This window comes from Bos grunniens, chromosome 16, assembly GCF_055505025.1.
Source record: "Bos grunniens cultivar Pamir isolate PY7600 chromosome 16, Bosgru_T2T1.0, whole genome shotgun sequence".
Taxonomy (NCBI): domain Eukaryota; kingdom Metazoa; phylum Chordata; class Mammalia; order Artiodactyla; family Bovidae; genus Bos; species Bos grunniens.
In genome coordinates this window covers 54916417-54940766 of record NC_141180.1, presented here as the reverse complement: position 1 = coordinate 54940766, position 24350 = coordinate 54916417, and the positions used below count along the sequence as shown (strand labels likewise).

The window sequence follows — 24350 nt, the reverse complement described above, 5'->3', positions numbered from 1 at the left end:
GAGGAGATTCTCAGGCTGACGGAAACCCGTGTCTAGGGTGAGCAGATACCTGAAGGTGACTGGTTTCTGAGGTCATGTGGAGGGTGCAGAACAGGGTGGGCGACCCCATGGATGGAGAAGGAAGCCTCCTTACAGATCATGGGATTGAACCCTTCTGGCTAAGAGGTGTCTTCTGGGGGAGGAGGCCAGTGTGTTCTGTGATTTGCATTTGGGGACGTAATACACCACAGTGGCGCCCCTACCCCTACTTCCCAACCTCGCCCAGGTGCACGCATGGGAAGGCCTGTAAATCGAACAGCAGCAGCATTACCCTGCTGTATTCATGTCAGAGGACCAAACAGTGGACACGACAGCTGCCAACGAAACCTTGCCAGGAATGAACACTTCTTATGTCTATTACTTAAATTCTGGTGCTATGTGCTACAACATAAGCTGATTTACAATAACCAGATGGCACACGATGTAGGGTATATGGCTGTAATTTCTGGAGCCAGGAATCATCCAGTTTAATAAAATCTTACACAGACTCATTTAATGATCACTCAACTGTTTATGTATTATTCAACGGACCCATCTTAGGGACCTTCAAACAAGAGAGTATGTTTGATTACTTCAGTTCCTGAAGATATTTACATAAAACACATTTGAGTTCAACCATATGCAAAGGTAATATAATATCTATATTCCATTACTTTTTTTTTGTATTTTACAAGTGTTCATTCTTGAGAGAGAGATTCAGTTTTATGAATGGCCTATCAAATAACCTAGTGTATAAATACTCTGCAGTAGACAGGCAGATGAGAGCCCACAGAACCAGAGGCTAAAGCATCAGAGCAGCAGTGCTGAGGATCATGGTGTTTTCATGTCAAAATTCTTCTTTGTTGCCAAAATTCTTTTTGCTTTTACTTGGTACTAATGAACCCATGGGTCTGAATGTTTCTATGATTGGTAAGCATTCCCTCCAGTTAATTTTAGTCCACATCTGTTTGATTTGTCTTAAACTGTAGGTTTATTAACTGTAGATTGAATTAACTACGCAGTTATTTCTGAATAATAGTATGACAGTTTCATTCCCAGTCACCCAATAATTATTTTTAAAAGACTGTTGAGTGCCTTACAAGTAAAGTGCTGTATAAAAACCTTAGCAATGACAAAAGAATTCAACCATTGCAGTTTCCCTCTTAAACCAACGATCAAAAAAGTTGTTTTCAAGGAATAAACAGTTTGCCAACTTGAACAGTAGAAAAAAACAAATCCTAGGAGTAATCATGCTTAATAATGACAGTGACATAGTTAAGAATTAAAAAATATATCACTTGTCTAATGTCCTGCAGGATATATTCAGGGTGCAGAGTTTATGTATGCATCCTATTTCCCTATCTCCACTCATGATTCACTGAAGGCCGATTCTCATCCACCTCTGCACCGCCCTCCCATGTACAAACCTCTGTTGGACAGGAATGACAGGGCCTGAAGTGGAGGCACAGGAAAACAGAGAGCACTGGGCTTTGCAAAGAAAACCACACATCCTTGGAAAGTGGGGGGCCTTTCTTTAACTTGTTTCCTGAAGGATGTATCTACTATAAAAGACAGTGTGTCTGTGTAGTCAGCACCCTGATGGAATGTGGAAGAATAAAAAGACACACAAAGAGAAAAAACCAAAAGCAACTCTGAGTATAAGTTATGGATAGGAAAATATTTTCTGTAAATCTCTGACAAATGTTTGGAGAAGGAATGATGACTACATCTTCCCAGGATTTTGCCTCACTATAAAATGAACTAAATGAATTATCACAGATAAAACCCCCTCACAAACCCCCCAAAAGTCCCAAATGAGAAGCAACACTTTAAAATTCACCAGAGAGAAGATAGGTATATGCAGTTACTGACCTTTTACACTAACTGTGATATAGGGATCAATGCATTGCCCGGCATCTTTCAGGCCAATTTTCTCAATCTTGATAGTGAGTAACGTCATTCCTGGTTCTGATGGCAACCTTGGTAATAAAGTACCTGGCAGCAGAGAAACAGCAATAAAAATGAGTTCCACCAATAATTCCAGGGTAAATATTTTAACAACATAGAGAAGATATTGCTTTGCTCTTAACTGGCTTAGTAACTAGGCAGGCATTATTCTGGTTACCAAAACTCCCAAACACTTGATGTTATTCTTTTCAAATTCTTAATTATACATAAAATATATCTATACTTCCATACTCCATATTTAACACGAAAGCATAAATTACTAACTCAAGTTTGTTAAAAATTCCACTCCAGGAAGCTGAATTACAAATTGACATGTAATTAATAATGTATGTAATAGATTCATACAATATTTACACTTCACATTTATTGCTATATATATAATATATCCCATATTTCAATGTGAAGTGGTAGAACAAAGACAGAAAAAGCTTTTTAAACATTTGTTACATTTTCCTAAAGCTTGAAAAATTTAATACCAGAATCAATCAACAAATCATTTACTATTAATGGAGGAAATAACTTATAACTTAATATTTATACATTTAATTGAATAACTTGACAGTCTCATTTCCCACTGCTTTCTTCATCCTATTCTTTATGATCTATTCTGTCAGAAATCAGTCCTGCTGAGAATGTTACATAAAACCACAAGAGCAACTGTATGTTTGAAATCTTTTCTATAAATTGATTAAAGTTTTTAACACTGAAAAACCACCCGAAATCACGTAAGAGCATTCCCCAGAGAGAAAACAGTATGAAGAAAGAAATCACCTGTACAGTTTGTTCATTTATCTCAAATAACTGGCGAGCAACAAATGCAAACAAAAGTTGATTCTAATATGTATATAGTACCAAAAATTATACAACCTAACATTTATAAAGGACATTAGCTGACATTCTTCACATTTCTATCCAACAATGTGTTATCCTGCTTTAATTTTTTTAAAGATTAAAAAAATTTATTTCCTTATTTTGGGTTGTGCTGGGTCTCATTGCTGCACGCTGGCTTTCTCTAGTGGCGAGCAGGGGCTACTCTCTGGCCACGGTGTGTGGGCTTCTCACTGCAGTGACTTCTCTCGTTGCAGAGCACAGGCTCTAGGCTGTGTGGGCTTCAGAAGCTGTGGTGCATGGGCTTAGGAGCTCCACGGCATGTGAGATCCTCCCAGACCAGGGATCAGACACGTGTCCTCTGCACTGCCAGGCAGATTCTTAACCACTGGACCACCTGGGAAGTCCTATCCTACTTTTAATGATGAAGTATTTGAAGTACATGAATCAATCAACTTACCACATTCAAAATACATTTAGTGACTGCAAACATGCTTGAGGGAATTTTAGAGGGCAATGAAAATGTTCTCAAATTGGATCAAACTGATCGATGCACAATATTACAGATTTATCAAGTCATTGAACTGTACACTTACAATGAGGGAATTTTAGGACATGAAAATCACTATAGAAATCTAAGAGTCTTAACTGGTAATACTTGGTTAAAGAAAATTTTGGCTAATGAAAAGGTACAAAGATAAAAAGCAAAAAACCAAAACGGGACATCACACCAGTATTTAATACCATTTCGGAAGTAACATTAACTTTCTCACGTGGAATATTTTGCCATATATCAACACACTTTCAATATTCACAGGTTTTCTTACACTAACGATAAAAGGTCTTTATTGCACCCACTTAACCATTTAAAAAATTTTTTTAATTGTGAATCTAACACATATTCAGAAAAGCAAATAAAATGAGTGCACAGCTTAATGAAAAGTTGGAAAGCAAGCATCTATGTAACCACCACTGAGGTCAAAACATAAAGCATGACCTCAGGAGCTCCCTTCTCTCCCCATCGAACGCTCTTTTGAATTCCTCCTCACCACCCTTTAAAATCACTACTAAAAAGCATCCCTGTATAATTATGTTTTGCCTGCTTTTGAACTTTAGATTTATCAAACTGCTGTCAGTAGCTGTAATTTGTTCAGTTTTATAACTATATAGTATATAGGTTGTATAAACATACCACAGTTTTTGTATCCATTCTTCTGTTGATATGCATTTGAGATGCTTCAAGTTTTTGGAAACTGTTAACAATGCTGCTGCTATAAACATTCTTGGACACATAAGCACACATTTCCAAAGGGAGGAATTACTGAGTCACATGGTGTAGTACCTCCATGTCTGCTATGTAATTACAAACTATTTTCCAAAATGAGTATGCCAATTTCTACTCAGAGTACAATTCCCATTGTCCCACATCCTCACTAATGCTTGGAGTTGTCAGATTCTTCTTTTTAGCCAATTCAGGTGTGGAGAAACACCAATTTAGGGTTTTTTTTTTACGTTTTTTAACTGGAGTACAATTGCTTTACAATGTTGTGTTGGTTTCTGCCGAACAAGAACATGAATCAGCCATAATTATATATTTATCCTCTCCTTTCTGAGCCTCCCATGGCCCCACCCCGGGTCATCACAGAGCAGCAGACTTGGCTCCCTGTGCAATACAGCAGATTCCTACCAGCTATCTATTTTACACATGACAGTAGATACATATATGTCAATGTTACTTTCTCAATTTGTCCCCAAACTAGTTTTAAGTATATTTTTCCAATGATTAATAAGGTTGAGCACCTTTTCATTTAAAAATAAGCATTTGGATTTCCCTTTTTCTGAAGTGTCTGTTCAATTATTTTCCCCACTTTACTATCAAAATATTTACCTTTCTCTTACTGATTTGTAGGTGTTCTCTAATATTCTGATGTAAGCATTTTGTTGGATATTTTAATTTACATAATTTTTCAGTGGCTTCCCTTAAGAAAAAAAACCCTTTATATTCAATGGTAATATGTTCAGGAAAGATAGATATTACCAGCGTCCTAGGAGCCTGATCTGTGCCCCCAACACACACCCAGATCACTCTTTCTCCCAAAGAGACAACAGCTAGTCTCGACTTTTAACACCAATATTGGTCCTGCGTGTTTAGAATGCCTTTTCTGTTTATTCTAAATGCTAATGTACTCAAATCTCTCAGCCTCTAAATTCATTTATAGTCAGTGCTTTCTGTGTCCTATTCAAGAAATCTTTCCCCACTCCAAGGTCATGAAGGTATTCTTATAAGAATGTTTTGCCATTCACATTTAATTATATAATCCAGGTAGAATTAATTTTTTACTATGGCATGTGGTAGGAGCCCAATCTCACTCATTTCACATCGACACTCAATTGTCCCAGCACTGCTTATTTAATAGACTGTCATCTTACCCAAGGATCTGCATTGACAATAAGTGGGTCTGTTTCCAGGCTCCCCATTCTTTCACTGGACTGTTTATCTTCGCATCACTACCACAAGTGTCTTGATAACTATAATTTTACAAAAGTCTCAACATTTGAATTCTCCCACCTTGACATTATTCTTCAAGTCTTAACTACTTTCAGCCCTTTGCATGTCCATGTAAATTATAACAAGAGCTGTCAAATTCTTAAAAAAAAAAAAAAAAGCAAACAACAAAAACACTGTTAGGACTGTGGTGAAGTTCTGCTCAATTTTAGAAACAGTCCCATCTTTACAAATTGCTTCTTCCAACCCATGAACTGGAATATATCTCTCCACTGATTTAAGACTTCTTAATTTCTCTCAATAAATTTCTACTGTTTTCTTCAAATGGGTTTTATACTTCTTTTGTTGGATTTATTAAACTATGTTGTTATTTTCTGATACTATTATAAATGTCAAAATATTTCATTTTCTAATTTACAAACAATAAATGCTAGAGAAGGTGTGGAGGAAAGGGAAGCCTCTAGCACTGTTGATGGGAATGTAAACTGATACAGCCACTATACAGAAAAGTATGGAGATTACTTAAAAAATCAGAAATAGAGCTATTATATGACCCAACTATCCCACTACTGGGCATATATCCTAAGAAAATTGTAACTGAAAGAGACACATGTACCCCAGTGTCCCCTACAGCACTATTTACAACAGCTAGGACATGGAAGCAACCTAGATGTCCACTGACAGATAAATGGATAAAGAAGTTGTGGTACATATATACAAAAGAATATTACTCAGCCACAAAAAGAAAGCATTTGAGTCAGTTGTAACGAGGTGGATGAACCTAGAGCCTACAGACTATTATACAGAGTGAAGTAAGTCAGAAAGAAAAATAAATATTGTATATTAATGCATAAATATGGAATCTAGAAAGATGGTACTGATGAAGCTATTTGCAGGGCAGCAATGGAGACACAGAGAGAAAGAACAGACTTACGGACACAGTGGGGAAGGAGAGGGTGGGGTGAATGGAGAGAGTAGCAGGGAAACATATACATTACCATATGTAAAAGAGCCAGTGGAAATTTGCTGTATGATGCAGAGCTCAACTCCTGGGCTCTGTGACAACCTAGAAGGTTGGGATGGGGTGAGAGATGGGAGGAGGTTCAAGAGGGAGGAGACGTATGTGTACCTATGACAGATTCATGTTGATGTATGGCAGAAACCAACACAATACTGTAAAGCAATTATCCTCCAATTAAAAATAAATTTAAAATATATCTCATTTTCTAAGCAACTGTTGCTTGCTTATAGAGATAAAATCCTTTTTTTGGTATGTAATTTTCAAAAATCAAGCTATGATTGACATACAATATATTAGTTTCAGGTACACAATGTAATGATTTGCTACTTGTATATTGTAAAATGATCACAGTAAGTGTACAGAATCTGTTCTTATGTACAGATTTCACATCCAGGAACTCTGTTATTATTTCTCTGATAAACTTTGTTACTATTTCTATTTATCTATGCAAAAGGTGGTTTTGTATGTTCTACATACATATTCATAAAACCTACAAATAATTTTTATCTATATTTCTGTTTTTGGTCCTAGTGCACTGGCTAAGACTTCTAGAATGTTGATGGAAAGAGGATATAGTAAACACGTTTTGTTCTTGATCTAAAAAGGAATGCTAAAGGACGATTTTGGCTCAAAGCATCCTTTAGAAAACATCCAGTGAAGTGTTCTGTTTTTAGCCTGCTAGAATTTTTAAAAATCAAGAAGAGACTTAAAGGAATTTTTAAAATAACTTTTATTTATTAATATTTTTAATTTTGGCTGTGCTGGGTCTTCACTGCTGTGCAGGCTACTCTCCAGTTGTGGCGCGAGGGCTTCTCGCTGTGGTGGCTTCTCATTTTGGAGCACAGGCTCTAGAGTATGCAGGCTCCAGCAGCTGTGGTTCCCAGGCTCTAGACAACAGGCTCAATAGTTGTGACACATGGGCACGTGGGATCCTCCTGGGCCATGGACTGAACCCATCTCTTCTGTACCAGCAGGCAGATTCTTTACCACTAAGCCACCAGGAAGTCCAAGAAGAGATTTATTCAGAAAATTATGAGATATTCCTTATTCTGCCAATGTGAATTGCCTCGATATACTTTACTTATATAACAACATATTCTGAAAAATCATCAGTTCATGGAGATTTTCCTAACTATTATCTATAGTATACGATAGTGTTACTCAGCCAACCTACATATGGCAGTTAGTTGGTTCTAGTACTTTATTATTACAGATTATACAGCAATAAACAACCTGGTACATATGCAAAGTTTTCTTCATATTACTGGAGGTATATCTTGAGAATAAATTCCTGAAGTGAGATTGCTGGACCTGAGAATAAATGTGTATTTCTGTTGTTACTGTTAAATCATCCTGAACTCCCCTTCAAAGGGACTGTATTATTTTGTACTTTCACCAGCAGTGGATAAAAATCTGTCATCCTCAGAGTTAAAGTAGTTCTAGAGTATCTCTTCCCATGTTTAAGAACTGTTTGTACATCTTTGTATGTCTGTATGTGTGTGTACTGTCTGCTCATGTTTTTTGCCCAGACTTTAAATATGCCTGTGGTCTTTGTTGATGCAACTCAAACTTTTTACTTCTATTATTAAGGATGTTAGGCCCTTGTCTTTTTTACTTTGATTATGGCTTTTTTTTTTTTCTTTCTTTTTTTGACAGTGAAAAGTGGTTTCTTATCCAATATCCAAAGTCAATGACAGATTTTCTTTCTTTGAGACTATGTTTCTCCCAGTTCAGTTCAGTTGTTCAGTTGTGTCTGACACTTTGAGACCCTATAGACTGCAGCATGCCATCACCAACTCCCAGAGCTTGTTCAAACTCATGTCCATCAAGTTGGTGATGCCATCCAAACATCTCATCCTCTGTCGTCTCCTTCTCCTCCTGCCTTCAATCTTTCCCAGCATCACGGTCTTTTCCAATAAGTCAGTTCTTCGCATCAGGTGGCCAAAGTACTGGAGCTGCAGCTTCAGTCCTTCCAACTGAATATTCAGGAGTGAGTTCCTGTAGGATGGGCTGGTTTGATCTCCTTGCAGTCCAAGGGACTCTCAAGAGTCTTCTCCAAAACCACAGTTCAAAAGCATCAATTCTTCCACACTCAGCTTTCTTTATGGTCCAACTCTCACATCCATACATGACTAAGGGAAAAACCATAGCTTTGACTATACGGACCTTTGTTGGCAAAGCAATGTCTCTGCTTTTTAATATGCTATCTAGGTTTGTCATAGATTTTCTTCCAAGGAGCCAAGTGTCGTTTAATTTTACGGCTGCAGCCACCATGTTTTTCCTAACTGAACATTAAAACTAGTTTTACTTTTGGATGAATTAGTTTCATAATCTATAATCATCTAGCTCTTTTAGTCGAAGTGAGTCAATGGGATGACATTTCTTTCCTTGTTACCAGCAAACTCTTCTGCCTCAGACCACATTAAAATCTAACTGGTAAATATATTTCTAACAATGCAATACAAAGGCAGTGATTTCAAGCTGAAAGACTATCTGCAAGTTGACTATAATTGAAGACTACAAATGATATAGAATGGTAACTATTCAAGCTATTTCATGATAGTTTCCAAGATGCTCTCTCCCTGTATCACTAACTACTACACACTCTGAGTCTCAGTTCCAGCTAGATTACCTGTGCTGAAATCCCTTAGCCTTTTTTTGTTCATCCATAATTTTTAAGAAAAAATTCTTAAAGAGATGGGATACCCAGATCACCTTACCTGTCTCCTGAGAAACCTGTATGTGGGTCAAGAAGCAACATTTAGAACCAGACATGGAACAGCTGTCTGGTTCAGAATTGGGAAAGGAGTGTGACAAGGCTGTTGTATATTGTCACCCTGCTTATTTAACTTATCTGCAAAGTACATCATGCAAAATGCTAGGCTAGATGAAACACAAGGTGGAATGAAGACTGCCGGGAGAAATAGCAATAACCTCAGATATGCAGCTAACACCACCATTATGGCAGAAGGTGAAAAGCAACTGGGGAGTCTCTTGATGAAAGTGAAAGAGGAGAGTGAAAAGGCTGGCTTAAAAATCAACATTCAAAAAAACGAAGATCATGGCAAGCAGTCCCATCACTTCATGGCAAATAGATGGGGCAACAATGGAAACAGTGTTTCCAACAATGGAAACTTTATTTTCTTGAGATCCAAAATCACTGTGGATGGTGACTGTAGCTATTAAATTAAAAGGCACTTGCTCCTTGGAAGAAAGAACAAACTCTATGACAAACCTAGAGAGTGTATTAAAAAGCAGAGGTGTCACTTGGCTGACAAAGGTCTATATAGTCAAAGCTATGGTTTTCCCAGTAGTCATGTAGATACGGGAGGTGGACCATAAAGAAGGCTGTGCTGAAGAATTGATGCTTTTTAATTACAGTGCTGGAGAAGACTCTTGAGAGTCCCTTGGACTTCAAGAAGATCAAACCAGTCAATCCTAAAGGAAATTAACCCTGAGTATTCATTGGAAGGACTGATGATGAAACTGAAGCTCTAATACTTTGTCCACCTGATGTGAAGAGCCAACTCACTGGAAAAGACCCTGATGCTGGGAAAGACTGAAGGCAAGAGAATAAGAGGGCAGCAGAGGATGAGATGGTTAGATAGCATCATCAACTCAATGGACATGAATCTGAGCAAACTCCAGGAGAAACTGGAGGACAAAAGAGCCTGGCATGCTGCAGTTCACGGGGTCACAGTCAGATATGACTGAGCGACTCAACAACAACAACATCTCTAACCACAATTATGTACTGTCGGCTTTGTCTTATTGACTGCATATTAAGCAACTTGAAAGACAAATCTGGATAATGGTATTGAATTGTGTGGTATTAGTAATACACAGATCTTTTAAAAATGAATTTTGAATTTCACAGCTCTAAAGGTTATATTATGTTCTAGTAGACAAATGGCTAGACAATATATATAATACATATATATACAGATGCACTGTCTTACATGACAGGTGCATGAAAGAAGATAAAATAATAGTATAATACCACACCAGCTATAGCTCCTGGGTTACATGAGAAAGGTAGCATGTTTGTGTACCAAAAGTAAAACCATATGATAATTAGACATCAAAGCACTACGTTAAAAGATTTCTAAATGTAAAACTGAAATATTCAACTATATAAAGTAATATGAGAAAAAGTAATTACACTCATAAAACGAAGACTATAATCAGGATAAGAAATGACCATACACCATCTGATATAAACTAAGCTTTTCCAACTAGAACTAACTAATTTGCTCTTAGTTCTAGGAAAAGGATCAAAAATAACAAATGCTCTTCTATGTGGAAGTGCTGCATAAATAACAAATATTCAACACTTACAGAACACTTACTATGTGCCAGGCACTGTTCTAATTCTTTGTATGTATCAACTAATTTAATCCACATAAGAACTCTGACATAGGTGTTAATGTCAGTCCCATTTACTTAGAAGTGAAACTGAGATCCAGAAAAGTTAAGTAACCTGTTCTCTATTACACAGTAGTCTGGTCCTAGAGTACATGTTTTTAACCACCTTGTCTCATTTGCCATTTTTGTAATTTAATTGTCCATAAAGCCAATAAAGGCTAAAAAAGAGGGGCTTTCCTGGTACTCAGCAGGCAAAGAATCCCCCTGCAATGCAGGAGACCTCGGTTCAACTCCTGGGTCAGGAAGATCCCCTGGAGAAGCGATAGACAATCCACTCCAGTATTCTTGGGTTTCCCTGGTAGTTCAGATTGTAAAGAATTCACCTTCAATGCAGAAGAACTGGGTTTGATCCCTGGGTTGGGAAGACCCCCTAGAGGAGGGCATGGCAACCCACTCCAGTATTCTTGCCCGGAGAATCTCCGCCTGAGGGCTACAGTCCATGGGGTCGCAGAGAGTCAGACATGAGCAACTAAGCACATCACAGCCTAAAAAGGTACTGAGGGATAGTCTCTACCTTAAGGTCGTTAACGTAAGCTCTTTGCCACGTACATGTTTACAGGCTCTGAGGATTAGCATATGCACATCTTTGGGGGGCCATTACTTCCACCTCACTTTTCAATACAGAAAACTCTGTGCTACAGCTAACTGTCCAAAGCAGGATTTCTCAACCAGGGTTCTGGAGAATGCTAGGGAAGTGCTGGTGCTGTGGCTTGGCAGCTCCATCAAAGATAGTGATCAAGGGTAAGCACCATCTAAACTTCGTGCGCTTAGCAACACAGGTTCACTGTGATGGTCGGAGACTGGGCCATCCCTACTGCAACTTTATTCCAGGTCTCTGAGCCTCATATGGTGGTGGGCAGTAAGATCATGTTCTTTCGGCTGGATCCATTTTTAGCTTTTTATGCGAGACAGGGGCAGCCTTTGGCAGCTGGTAAGCTCCACTCTGCAAGGAGGAAGGCAGCCTGATGATGTCAGTGTCTTCTGATTGACCCCAACCTCCACCTGGAGCAAACGTGTCCTACTGCTTTCAAAGAAAAGTAGAGGGAATTATTTGATTCAGTGTGGCTTCTGAAGAAGAGCTATGAGTTAGAAGAACAGGATCCAAGCTGAAGCCTACAGATAATTCTGGCAAGGTAACAAGAGTGAATCATAAGCTCCAGGGCCATTTTATTGCGCTAGAGCCCCAAAGCCCATCTCGGTGATGAAAGCTATTTATCAGTAGTCTGTATCTGGACTGGTATTCCAGTTGTCCTACTCCACTGTGCATCAACTGTGGAAAATAATTTATGAATGCAGCTATGCTGGTGGTTTAGTCGCTAAGCCATGTCCGGCTCTTTGTGACCCAATGGACTGTAGCCTGCCAGGCTCCTCTGTCCGTGGGATTCTCCAGGCAAGAATACTGAAGTGGGTTGCCATGTCCTCCTCCAGGGGATCTTTCTGACCCAGGGATCAAACCCACATCTCTTATGTCTCCTGAGTTGGCAAGTGGATTCTTTACCACTAGCACCACCTGGGAAGCCCAAGATTCAGGGTAAGAAATTAAAAATGCTCTACTTTTTACATTTCTTCAATAATAAGCTGACATTGATGACATTTCATGTGATCCTGAAGGTTTTGTGATAAACATAACTTCTCTATTGAGTCTCCAGGCTTAGTCAATCAATGTCATGTAGCATTTGTGAGTTCTATAAAAGGTGGTGAAAGTCAAGAAAACTCCTGCTGCAAAGGCCCCAAACAAGTCAAGGGCAAATGGATTCAATGTCCAGTCTTCATCTCTGTCTCTGAAGAACTTTTCTGAGGTGTCCATTAACAGTTGGCCCCCCTCCTGTAGAAGGAGAACACCCTGACATGTCACAACTCACGGCTTTCTTCACAGAGAGATGTTGCTGTCAAAACTGTTGCAGATGAAATATAAAGTAGTTGTGGCTGCTGCTAAGTCGCTTCAGTCGTGTCCGACTCTGTGCGACCCCAGAGACAGCAGCCCACCAGGCTCCTTTGTCCCTGGGATTCTCCAGGCAAGAATACTAGAGTGGGTTGCCATTTCCTTCTCCAATGCATGAAAGTGAAAAGTGAAAGTGAAGTCACTAAGTCATGCCTGACTCTTAGCGACCCCATGGACTGCAGCCTACCAGGCTCCTCCGTCCATGGGATTTTCCAGGCAAGAGTACCGGAGTGGGGTGCTATTATCACAAAAATAGCCAAGTTTATTAAACAAAGAGAAATTGTACTCCAGAATTAACAAACAAACAAAAAATGGGTGAAAATGTCTGATCTAACAGCTCTCGGCTGACTGTATTATAGCCTCTATATGGGGGTGGGGGGGTGGCAGTGTGCCAGGCATCAAATCCCCAGACTGCTGGTGCAATGTCCAGCAATGGGTACCATCTCCCGCCTGCGGCTGGCACCAGGAGAAGTGGAGCAGCAGCTGTGGCCCCTCATTCCATACCTACAACTGCTCTGTCCCAAGGGAAAATGATAACACTGCAGATCCTGGCATGAGAAGGAGCTCCTCACACGGAGTGGTTCTCTGTGAGAGGCCAAGACACTCTGGACAAGAAAGATTATGGAGAACCAGACTAGGAATAGACTGCCTGCCCAGGGACCAGGAGCCTGTGTGGTTAACTCCACAGAAGAAAGCAAAGGTTACAAGGAAACTGAAGTCAGTGAAACTCCATAAGACCCTGTCCTCATATGATTTTTCCTTCTGGCCTAAAACAGAAAATGGCATGATGGTCTTTGCTCCAAAAAAGTAGTACATCATCACCCAGACAAGAATCCTAAAGAGGCGATGCCTTTTTAGAAAATTACTGAGGATTACATCTTTTGAAAAACATGGTGATTTCAATGTGCTTATTGAGTTCATTTTACTTGCTTGACATTTTATATCATATTGTACAGATGTTCCCACAGGTATCGGTTCTACAGTGAGAGGTGAATTGGTCCTTATTTTGCCTTGGTGATCTGGAAATTAAATATCACTAGCAAAAAGTAGATTAAATGTTTATCCACACTTAGAGCAGAGTTCAATCAAGTGTTCAAAATGTAGACTGAGCAATATCATATATTTATGTGATAACACATTTAATCTTAGTTTTCTTTGTTTTAGATTTATCATACTTGTAACTAAACTCACATATCTAGTACTATTGACAGATTCTCTGTCATCCAATTTTTTAAGTGCACATTTCTTCGTGCTGCTAAAGTGTAATTTTTAAAAGGACATGCTGCTGCTGCTAAGTCGCTTCAGTCATGTCCGACTCTGTGCGACCCCATAGACGGCAGCCCACTAGGCTCCTCTGTCCCTGGGATTCTCCAGGCAAGAACACTGGAGTGGGTTGCCATTTCCCTCTACAATGCATGAAAGTGAAAAGTCAAAGTGAAGTCGCTCAGTCGTGCCTGACTCTTAGCGACCCCATGGACTAGGCCTACCGGCTCCTCCGTCCGTGGGATTTTCCAGGCAAGAGTACTGGAGTACAGTGCCATTGCCTTCTCCATAAAAGGATATATATGATAATATTTTGCATTTAGGTAGCATTTTTTCTTTCAAGAAAAATTATTTAGTTATTTGAGGATAATCTTAAACACAATTTAAGGTAACAATATTGATCAAACTGGCCACAATATTTGGTAGATAGGTAACACATTAAATGTGTCTTCAAATTCTGGCTATAGATAATCTTTACAACTGATATTGGATATAGATAAAAAAGCTATGGAGCCACTTATTTGTTTTGAAATGCTGAATTTAGTATAGAGGCAGAAATTGTGGTAAAATATTAAAATACATACACAATTTCTTTTAGCTAGTAATTTATTGTTTAGCAGTTGAGGAACATAGGTTCCTTTAAGCTTTCAAGGAAAACAGTTTGGGGTTTCCCTGTTGGCTCAATGGATAGGAATCCGCCTGCCAATGCAGGGGATACAGGTTCAATCCTTGATCCACGAAGATCCCACATGCTGTGAAGCAACTAAGCCCCGCACCGCAGCTACTGAGCCTGTGCTCCAGAGCCCGGGAGCTGCAACTGCTGAACCCAGGTGCCCAGAGCCTGTGCTTGACAACAAGAGAAGCCATTGCAACAAGAAGTCTGCACACTGCAACTAGCGAGTAGCCCTCACTCTCCAGAACTAGAGAACAGCCTACCATGCACAGCCAAAAATAGATAAATAATTTACAGAAAAAAAGAAAGAAAAGAGAAAGAGTTTGAAAACCCATATAAGATGCTTGTTCATTTTTAAAACTGTTTTAAAATTTTGGGGAAAAAAATCCTTAATGGCCATTATCATTCAAATAATAAATTAAAATCATACCTGCTTGAAGTTGTTCACATACATTAAGAGTATATCAACTGTCACTATACCTAATTTTGGAAAAAAAATTTAATAAACACACGAAATCTGGAAGGAGCCAGTGGGCATGTGCTTCATGTTAGAAATGCTAGTTTAAACAGGGCAATCCATCATTCCCTACAGGAAGCAAGGAAGAGTTCCTCACAGGTGTCTGAGTCAAAAGGCTGAACTGCAGAGTACTTTTAAGAAAGAGTAAGCTAGATGTTGCTGGGTGCTTTGAAGATGAGGGCTGCAAAATGTAATCTACTTAACAGACATCTCATATGACTTAGTCTCTGTAAAACTCTAAAGAAAACCCTTTAATTTCAAGTGACAGGATTCTTGCATTTAAAAGAAAAAAAAAGCTGTAGAAAGAAATCTTAAAATGTTTCCCAACCTGCTTAAGCTTGAAAGTGAGAAAAAAAATATTAATATCAGTAAGTCTCAAACCTTATTAAAAACTAGCCTGGAGAGACAGAGAACAAAATCAAAGAGTATTTTCTTTTGCTTTATATACAAGGGCTTCTCAGGTGGTGCTGGTGGTAAAGAACCCACCTGACAATGTAGGAGACAGAAGAGACATGGGTTCAATCCCTCGGTCTGAATATCCCCTAGAGGAAGGCATGGCAACCCCCTCCAGTATTCTTGCCTAGAGAATCCCACAGACAGAGGAGTCTGGCGGGCTACTGTCCATGGGGCTGCACAGAGTCGGATATGACTGAACAGACTTAGCACACACATAAACAAATAAATGCCTGGGTGAGGAACGCTTTCTCTGATTCTTCTCTTCAGTTTGAGAACTTGAGACTCTGGGAGAAGATAAAGAACTTTGTGAGCTCTGACCTAAGCATACTCTTAAGATGATATTCACCGCTGTGCCCCGAGGCATGCTCTGGATTTCTATGAAAGAAGGATGCCTGATATTCACAAGAAAGCAACGATCACTTTGCTGCAATTTGCAACTTCTTATACTTGTGAGCAAGAAAAACCTCATTTCAGCTAAAAATGAAATCCATGTTTGCTTCTCTCAAGTTCAACTCAGAACTGAGTATTTGTACAGCAAAAACCATGCACAGGTTTCACATTGAAGAGGTAAATTTCCTTATTTTCAGCTTCAAAAATAAACACGTTTTATGCACGATTAAGTCTAAGAGCTAAAGAAACTAACACATTTGTGAAAATTTTGAAACTAAGCCTATATTTGAGTTTAATCATGTCATTCAGTAAGAAAGTGTTTGTTTTTTTAAATCTTGAAAATTTTGTCTTCGTCTATTCATATTTCTTGGGCTTATGATTTTAATAGCTTTATATTCATACTGGCAAATTTTCAGGCCAATAAAACAGGTTGTACATTTACATCCTTGATTTAAAATCTACCAAGCCTACCTTTCAAACATAAAGGAAATAAGTCCTGAATATTCACTGGAAGGACTGATGCTGAAGCTGAAATTCCAATACTTTGGCCACCTGATGTGAAGAACTGAATCACTGGAAAAGACCCTGATGCTGGGAAAGATTGAAGGCGGGAGGAGAAGGGGATGACAGAGGATGAGACAGCTGGATGGCATCACCAACTTGATGGACATGAGTTTGAGCAAGCTCCGGGAGTTGGTGATGGACAGGGAAGCCTGGCGTGCTGCCATCCATGTGGTCACAAAGAGTCAGACATAACTGAGTGATTGAACTGAAGCCTACCTTTAGAAAAATTAAACTCTATTTTGGCTCAAGTCAATTATTTAACAAAAATTTATGTTTTCTACATGAATTTTTAAATTTTTGAAAAGGAAAGAGATGAATATTAAAAAGAAAGATAATACCTAGCCCCTACTCCCCACCTACGCCAATTAAAGGTTGGTTAAAAAGTCACTTTCTATTTGAAATGGGAAAAAACTATTCTGGGTCACAAATTCCATTCCTTATTCCTCTTTAGCCTAACAGCAGTGGTGGTTAACACAACTGTACACATTTATCAACAAGCATAAACCTGCACACTAAAAAGGGTGAATTCTGTATATAAAATAGAATCTCATAGACTTGACTTTTTAAACAAATCCCAAGAACTTATAATTCAATAAATTATATAGAAACAAAGATAATAAATAAAAAGAAAAAAACCACAACAATTTCTAGAACCATCTTGCCATCAAAATGCAGACACAGCCTGGGCATCACTGAAATCTTGGATTCTCTCAGTGTAACAAGGAAAAGAAAATGTTTCCTGCTTTCCAGTTAAGTAAAAAGTTAAATGCCATCTTGCTACGTCAATGAATATTATTTTAAAAGTTATTTTTTAATGACACTTGTGGCTCAGATGATAAAGAATCTGCCTGCAATGTGGGAGACCCAGGTTCAATCCCTGGGTCAGGATGATCCCCTGGAGAAGGGAATTGCTACCCACTCCAGTATTCCTGCTTGGATAATTCCATGGACAGAGGCTACAAGCCATGGGGTCACAAGGAGTTGGACACTATTGGGCAACCGACACTAACACATAGGCCCTGAACAATAATGATCCCAAACTAAATACAGTTAATTAAACTACATGTGCTTTTTTGAAAAAGAAATTCAGAGACTAGAAGGATTCAGTAAGCTTTCTCTACCTCTGAAATGCATTATCACAATACTATATCAGAATACAAAAATCTATGAAGTTTAGGTTTAATCTTACATAGCAAATGGATTTAATTTATGGTAAAAGTTTCTTTCAACTCAGCAATCTGAAACCCATAAAAATCTTGATCTGTCTGTATAGCAAATATGTGAGTTGACAACCAAATCAGATAGAAATGTACAGTAGTGGAAGCTTCAGCAATTACAATACATGGGTTGAAAACAGAATTACAACTATTTAGTTAAATAAAACAGCAAGAAAATTTCACAATCTCAGCAATTTTGACATTTTCTACATATATAACAAAAGCAAGAAAAATACATCTCTCTTCATAAAGTAAGTATATTAGGAATAATGCCCTTATACAGAAAAATACATTAACAATAATAGCTACCATCGACAGTAATTTTCCCAGTAATCCTATACTGTAGTATTGTTCCCTCCACTGAAAGGTGATGAGGATGAAAATAACCACCTCACTAATATTCAGCATATGACAGGGACTGGGCTAAAAGCTTTATATGCAGTACCTTATTTAATCTTCACAGGAACCTTATGAGGTAGGCATGATTATCAATTCATTTTATAAATAAAAGAGAAATTGAAGTTCAAACTGGTTTAAGAATAGGTGCAACCAGGACTTCTCTGGTGGTCTAGTGTTTAAGGCTCCTCTGTCCCAATGCGGGGTGGGGGTAGACGGGGCAGGTTTGATCCCTGGTCAGGGAACTAGATTCCATACGCCGCAACTAAGAGTTCATACGCCAAAACTAAGAGTTTGCCTGCCACAACTAAAGATCCTGCATGCTGCAACTAAGACCCTACACAGCCAAATAAACAAATAACAAAAATGAAAAAAAAAAAAGAAACAGAACAGGTGCAACTAGTAATGTACTAAGATTAGACTCAAGCCCCGTGTCTGTTGTTTTGAACCTACACTGCTTCTACCCCATAACGCCTCCACCCCAAGGGGCATAATAAACACTGAAATGGTACTATTATTATTGTATTACTTTATTGCACTTGACAGATATTGCATTTTTTACAAACGGAACACTTGTGGTAACCCTGTGTCAAGCAAGTCTACTGGTGCCATTTTTTTAACAGCATTTGTTCACCTCGTGGCTCAGTGTCACATTTTGATAATTCTTGCAATAGTTCAAACTTTTTCATTATTTTTATATTTGTTACAGTGACTGATGACCTGTGATGTCTGATGTTACTATTGTTAATTGCAGATGTAGCAGAATTAACAAGAGAACTAGAATAAGATGTGGACCCTGAAGATGTGACTGGATTGTTCCAATTTCCTAAAACGTTAACAGATGAGGACTGCTTTGTATAGATGAACAAAGAAAGTGCTTTCTCAAGATGGAATCTACTCCTGGTAAGGATGCCATGAAGACTATTAAAATGACAACAAAAAATTTAGAATGTTATGCAGAGTTAGTGGATAAACAGTGGCAAGACTTGAGAATTGACTCCGATTTTGAAAGAAGTTTTATGATGGGTGAAATGCTATAAACAGCAGTGCATGCTACAGAGAAACATGAAAGGAAGAGTCAATCTAGAGGGCAAACTGCATTGCTGTCTTAGTTTAAGAAGTTGTCACAGCTACTCCAACCTTCAGCAACCAGCACCCTGATGTCAGCAGCCATCAACACAAGACCCTCTAACAGCAAGAAGGTTGTGACTAGCTAAAGCCTCAGATGATGGTTAGCATTTTTTAGCAATAAAGTATTTTTTATAGCACAGGGAACTAGTCAATATCTTGTAATAACCTATAATGGAAAATAATCTGAAAAATAATATATGTGCATCACTTTGCTGTGTGTACCTGTGTGTACCTGAAGCACTGTAAATCAACTATACTTCAATAAAAAATATATACAATGAAACACAAAAAAATTTTTTAGACATAATGCTTATCACACACTTAACAGACTACTGTATATGTAACTTTTACATGCACTGGGAAACCAAAAAATTCGTGTGACTTGCTTTCTTGCAATATTCACTTTATTGTCATCTGGAACTGAACCTGTAGTATTACCAAGGTCTGCCTGTACTTTTGTTACCAAGAAAGTTATCAGGATAACACATAAATTGTATCTAGCTGTATTTTAAAGCTTTTGGAGTCTATTATAAAATACATCACAATATATCAGCATATTACACTAAAGTGAACTAATTGACCAGAAATGAAAACTGTGTGCTGTGTAAGAACAGAACAGAGGAAAACAGTGATGGGAGAAATAAGAAATTTATCCAGTGTGCCTGCTTAGGTTATTGACAGGCAGGGAAGATCAGCTATAAATAAAAAGCCTCACCATTATTTACTTTCTTTAAAACAGATGGGAAGAAAAAGGCATTTGCTCAGTAGCCATTCTCCCTGGGTCCAGTTTTTAACGACCAAATTTGATAGTGAACCGAAAAAGAGTTAACACAGCAGGTCTGAGACGGTCACTCTTAGAAAGGCCTGACTACAAGGGCAGCCCCTGACTAGCATCTGGGAATCTGGATTTTGGGAGGGTTGCTACTACCTCTGATAAGAATGGTCACTGTGTCTACATTCTTCTTACAAACAATATGGTTTATGCTGAATTATCTGCTTTCTTTCTGGGAGTCTGGAATTTTGGTCAGCGCTAGGCAGAAGGTGTCTATGTAACAGCTCTGGGCAGAGAGTCCCTTATGTGCTTCCCACTTCAAGGGACACTTCACAAGTGTCGTTAGAATTTGTCACTAGAGGAATCAAGTACAAGCTGTGTGACTCCACTGGGAGAGGACTCCTGGAAGCTTGCACCTGGTTTCCTCTGGACTTTGCTCACATACATTTTCCCTTGGCTGGTTTTGTGCCTGTAATTCTTTTTCTGGGATAAAGCACAGCTGTTGGTTACAGCAACATGCTGAGTGAGTCCCCCTAGTGAACTCGGAACCTGAGTGTGCTCTTTCGGATCCCAATACAGATAGTAAGATAATTCCAGGCTATACCTATAAAACAGTTACTGCCGATAACATGACCATCAAATTTTGCCTAAAATGGACATGCACCCTGGAAAGGTTTTACTCCCACTAGCAAATACTAAAGTAGGTTCCAAAAACTTTGACTGTGAATTAAGCTATGGATATTTTTAACAATTGATACTTACCGGGAACTCTGGCAGGAAAGGAATCAGGAGATCCTGCTCCAGCACCACCCTCTTCTTCATCTTCTTCAAATTCCAAATTCTCTTCTTCACCAGGTGCTAAAATTCTTCTACATGCAAAAGGACAGAAAAAACAGTGAGCTACAAAACCAAATATACAAGAGAAGCCAAATAGCTACTCATTTCCCAGGTAAAATGTTGATATAAAAAATGCTGACATAAAATGCTAATATGTTGGATTAATGATATCAATGATACTAACATTGATATGATACATCCAGAAATATCTGAAAAATAGGTATAAAATAAGATGATAAAATAAGAAGACAAATACTGGTGCTAATTTATTTTACCTTAAAGGGACAGGCTGAACATCAAATGGGAATTCTTTATTATATGTAAGAATATTCTTTAGGACTAGAATAAAAAGAGAAAGACACATGAATTATGTCATGAATCAGAATAAAAAAATTTATTGTAAGTGACTGATTTTAGCCAATTTTACCATGCCTATTAATATGTATGTATACGTGTGTGTGTGTGTGTGTGTGTGTGTGTGTGTTCAATTGCTCAGTCGTGTCTGATTCTTTGTGACCCTATGGACCACAGCCCACCAGGCTCCTCTGTCCATGGGTTTTCCCCAGCAAGAATATTGGAGTGGGTTGCCATTTCCTCTTCCAGAGGATCTTCCAGACCCAGGGATCGAACCCGTGTCTCCTGCACTGCAGGCAGATTCTTTACCGCTGAGCCACTGGGGTGTCTATTAATACTTTAAATATTCCCAATCTTATCATCCAAAGCCACAATGCACTTGTCCATTGAATATCTTAGCAAAATGAAAATATTCACACTTCAGAGTACTGTCAGAACTCCAAGGAAGGTAACTTCCAGAGTCTCAGAGCGCTTAGGGAAAGTGAACTCCAAAATAGTTCTAAGTACAAAATCCAAGGTGAGACATGGGGCACCTGAGAAAGACAATATCTCCTTCCTAGAGTACTTTAATTAAAAGACTGGTGTCAAAGATGACCAATGAGAGGGATATGAGCCTATCTTATTCTATGTCTTGATTAGTCTTCCCCTCAACTCCACAAAACTGGTAAAGTTTATAGTAGTGAGGTTATAATTCTCATATACCTTTACCATAGTTTATTATACATATGTAATGTATACATACATATATGTACATATATGCTTACATACAGGCTCATGCATGCTCAGTCACGTCTGACTTTTTGTGACCCCATGGATACTGTAGCCTGCCAGGCTCCTCTGTTCATGGGATTCTCCAGGCAAGAAAACTGGAGTGGGTTGCCATTTCCTTCTCCATATACATGCACACACAAACACAAAGAGGGATTTATCCTCAAGAGAAGTCTTTAAACAATCTCTTGTATTACAACCTCCTGTATTATGTTTGTGGTCAGTGATTATATCCAGGCAAGGAAACTTAAAAAGAGAGATGCTCTACAATTCTACCTACATTTGGAGAGGTGCTTCATATCTGGTCTTACGGATTGCCAGTATCTACCTGCAGTTATATGAAGTAATGGCATTAATTGTACAATCCAAAATGTTTCTGTGAGTTTATACTCAACTTATTCATTCTAATTTTGGAGTCTTACAGTTTAGAGCTGATATAGGTATGGATGTTGTCATCCTCAAAAAGAAAATCCCTGAGTACAGGTTGCAATTACATGCCTTACTCCCACAGGAGTCAAATGTGTTTATCATACTTCTTCTAATATATGCACTCCTACTAAGCCCTTCAGGGAGAGAAGTCTGAGACTTGTGTCTATATTTTCACTCATTCTTATTCTCTCTCTCCTTCCAACTCCTACCCTCCTTCCTCTTTCTTTCTTCTTCTCAACAAATGTGTACTGAGTGCTAAGATATGGCAGTGATAGAGACAGAGTGTTCTCACCTTCAAACGGATGTTAGACCCTAGCCAGGAAAAGCAGACAATAACAAGCCACAAAATGAACACGATGATGTTAAGACTGTGGCCGAAGGACCTAGAGGATGCTTGTGTAAGTGGAGTAGAAGGATTACTTCAGCTGAAGTGAACAGAGTAGGCTGCTCAAACCTGAATTATTAGAAGACATTTGAGCCATGACCTGAATGAGAAGAAATGTCCACAAGCAGCTCTGGGCAAGGGGTCTCCAAGTATTAAGAGAACAGGGCAGAGCAACAGCAAAGGCTCTGCAGCAGGAGTTTGTTCAAGGAATGGAGAGGACCACAAAGCTGAAGTCTGATAAGCAAAGGGCAAGTGGCAAGCGACCTGAATCAGATCTTAGCCCTCCCATGACGTTAATGACTTGAGCATTCATGTAACTACTCTGAATCTCAGCTTCCCCAGTTCCAAAATCATATTCTACCTTTCTTCACAGATTGTTGAGAGAATTAAATAACATAACACGACACTGCATAGGAACACTTACAGTATAAGTCTATATGGTAATTTATTCTGTCCATAGTTCTCCCTATCTGACTGACTAGAATCCTATTATTTTAGATCTAAGAAGGACTATTTTTCAAATTTTAAGAATGTCACCTCCAAACTTGGTGCATGACTGTTTATTGTGAGTAAACTATTCATTCAATTCAAATATCAGATAATCACTAAGTATTGTTCTAGATGCTGAGAATAGGAAATGGGTGACAAGATTATGCATATTTATATCAGCAATGACCACATTTTAATAGTGAAAAGGAAAAAGTCAACCCTTAAAATGTAAACAAAACATCAATGAAACAGCTGAAAATCATATTACTTACTAAGAATATCCTGAATTTGTATTATAATAGAAGAATTAAACATCATTTTCTTTTCTTAGGTATCAAAGTTTTGAAAAGGAAATGTCTGTTTTGGCATAAATAGCCTCTTCTTTATTTTGTATTTACAAGTATACAGTACATCAGATATTTAACTTGTATGAATAATTTTGAAAGAAAAATAACAGCACCTTTCTTGCTTTCTGTAATTGCAGGATGGCTTTCCATTTTCACCAACTGGGGAATAACAGGGATTCTAATGTTTTAAAATAAGATTCTACATAAACTTATCATAGGATTTTTCTTCTAATATGAATCTTGATATTTTTGGAGGTTGTAGAGAAGAGGAGAAGCTAGTTTATAATTTCATGGAAGGGGTGATCCTGAGTGTGGAGTCCACCACGACTGGGGACTAACTGGTTCATTCAGTAGGAATAATGCACACAGGCCCCCTGAATGCTGACTTGATGGCATACCCTCTACTGGTGAGCACTCAGCACTCCCAGCCTATGCTCATGGAGCATGGCCTGCCATCCTCTTGAATCTGACACTAAAAATCACACACACACGCCCCACATGTATTTCTTTTTTTTTCCTTGTAGCTAGTTTTCATTTTTGTGGTAGGAAAAATGAGCAAGTGCTTCCCATCTGAAAGTTTATTTTAAATTACGGGAAACAATTCCCTGTAGACATTTAACTCTATTCAATTTAAAAATCTGCCGAGTTCATACT

The 24350-nt window shown here is 38.4% G+C and overlaps 1 protein-coding gene across 2 annotated transcripts in view; it reads right to left on the bottom strand.

Moving 5' to 3' along the window:
* Nucleotides 1-24350, bottom strand: part of AIDA (axin interactor, dorsalization associated) — a 47844-nt gene that overhangs the window by 4061 nt on the left and 19433 nt on the right. The window contains exons 5-7 of one of the 2 annotated variants that reach the window (XM_086345250.1): nucleotides 21200-21263; nucleotides 20850-20956; nucleotides 1891-2013 (exon numbers count right to left, since the gene is read on the bottom strand). In XM_086345250.1, coding sequence (XP_086201376.1) covers nucleotides 1891-2013; nucleotides 20850-20956; nucleotides 21200-21263 — 294 coding nt within the window. Of the gene's footprint in view, nucleotides 1-1890; nucleotides 2014-7053; nucleotides 7331-20849; nucleotides 20957-21199; nucleotides 21264-24350 lie in introns of those variants that run through there. The other variant, XM_086345251.1, reaches the window with a different exon arrangement.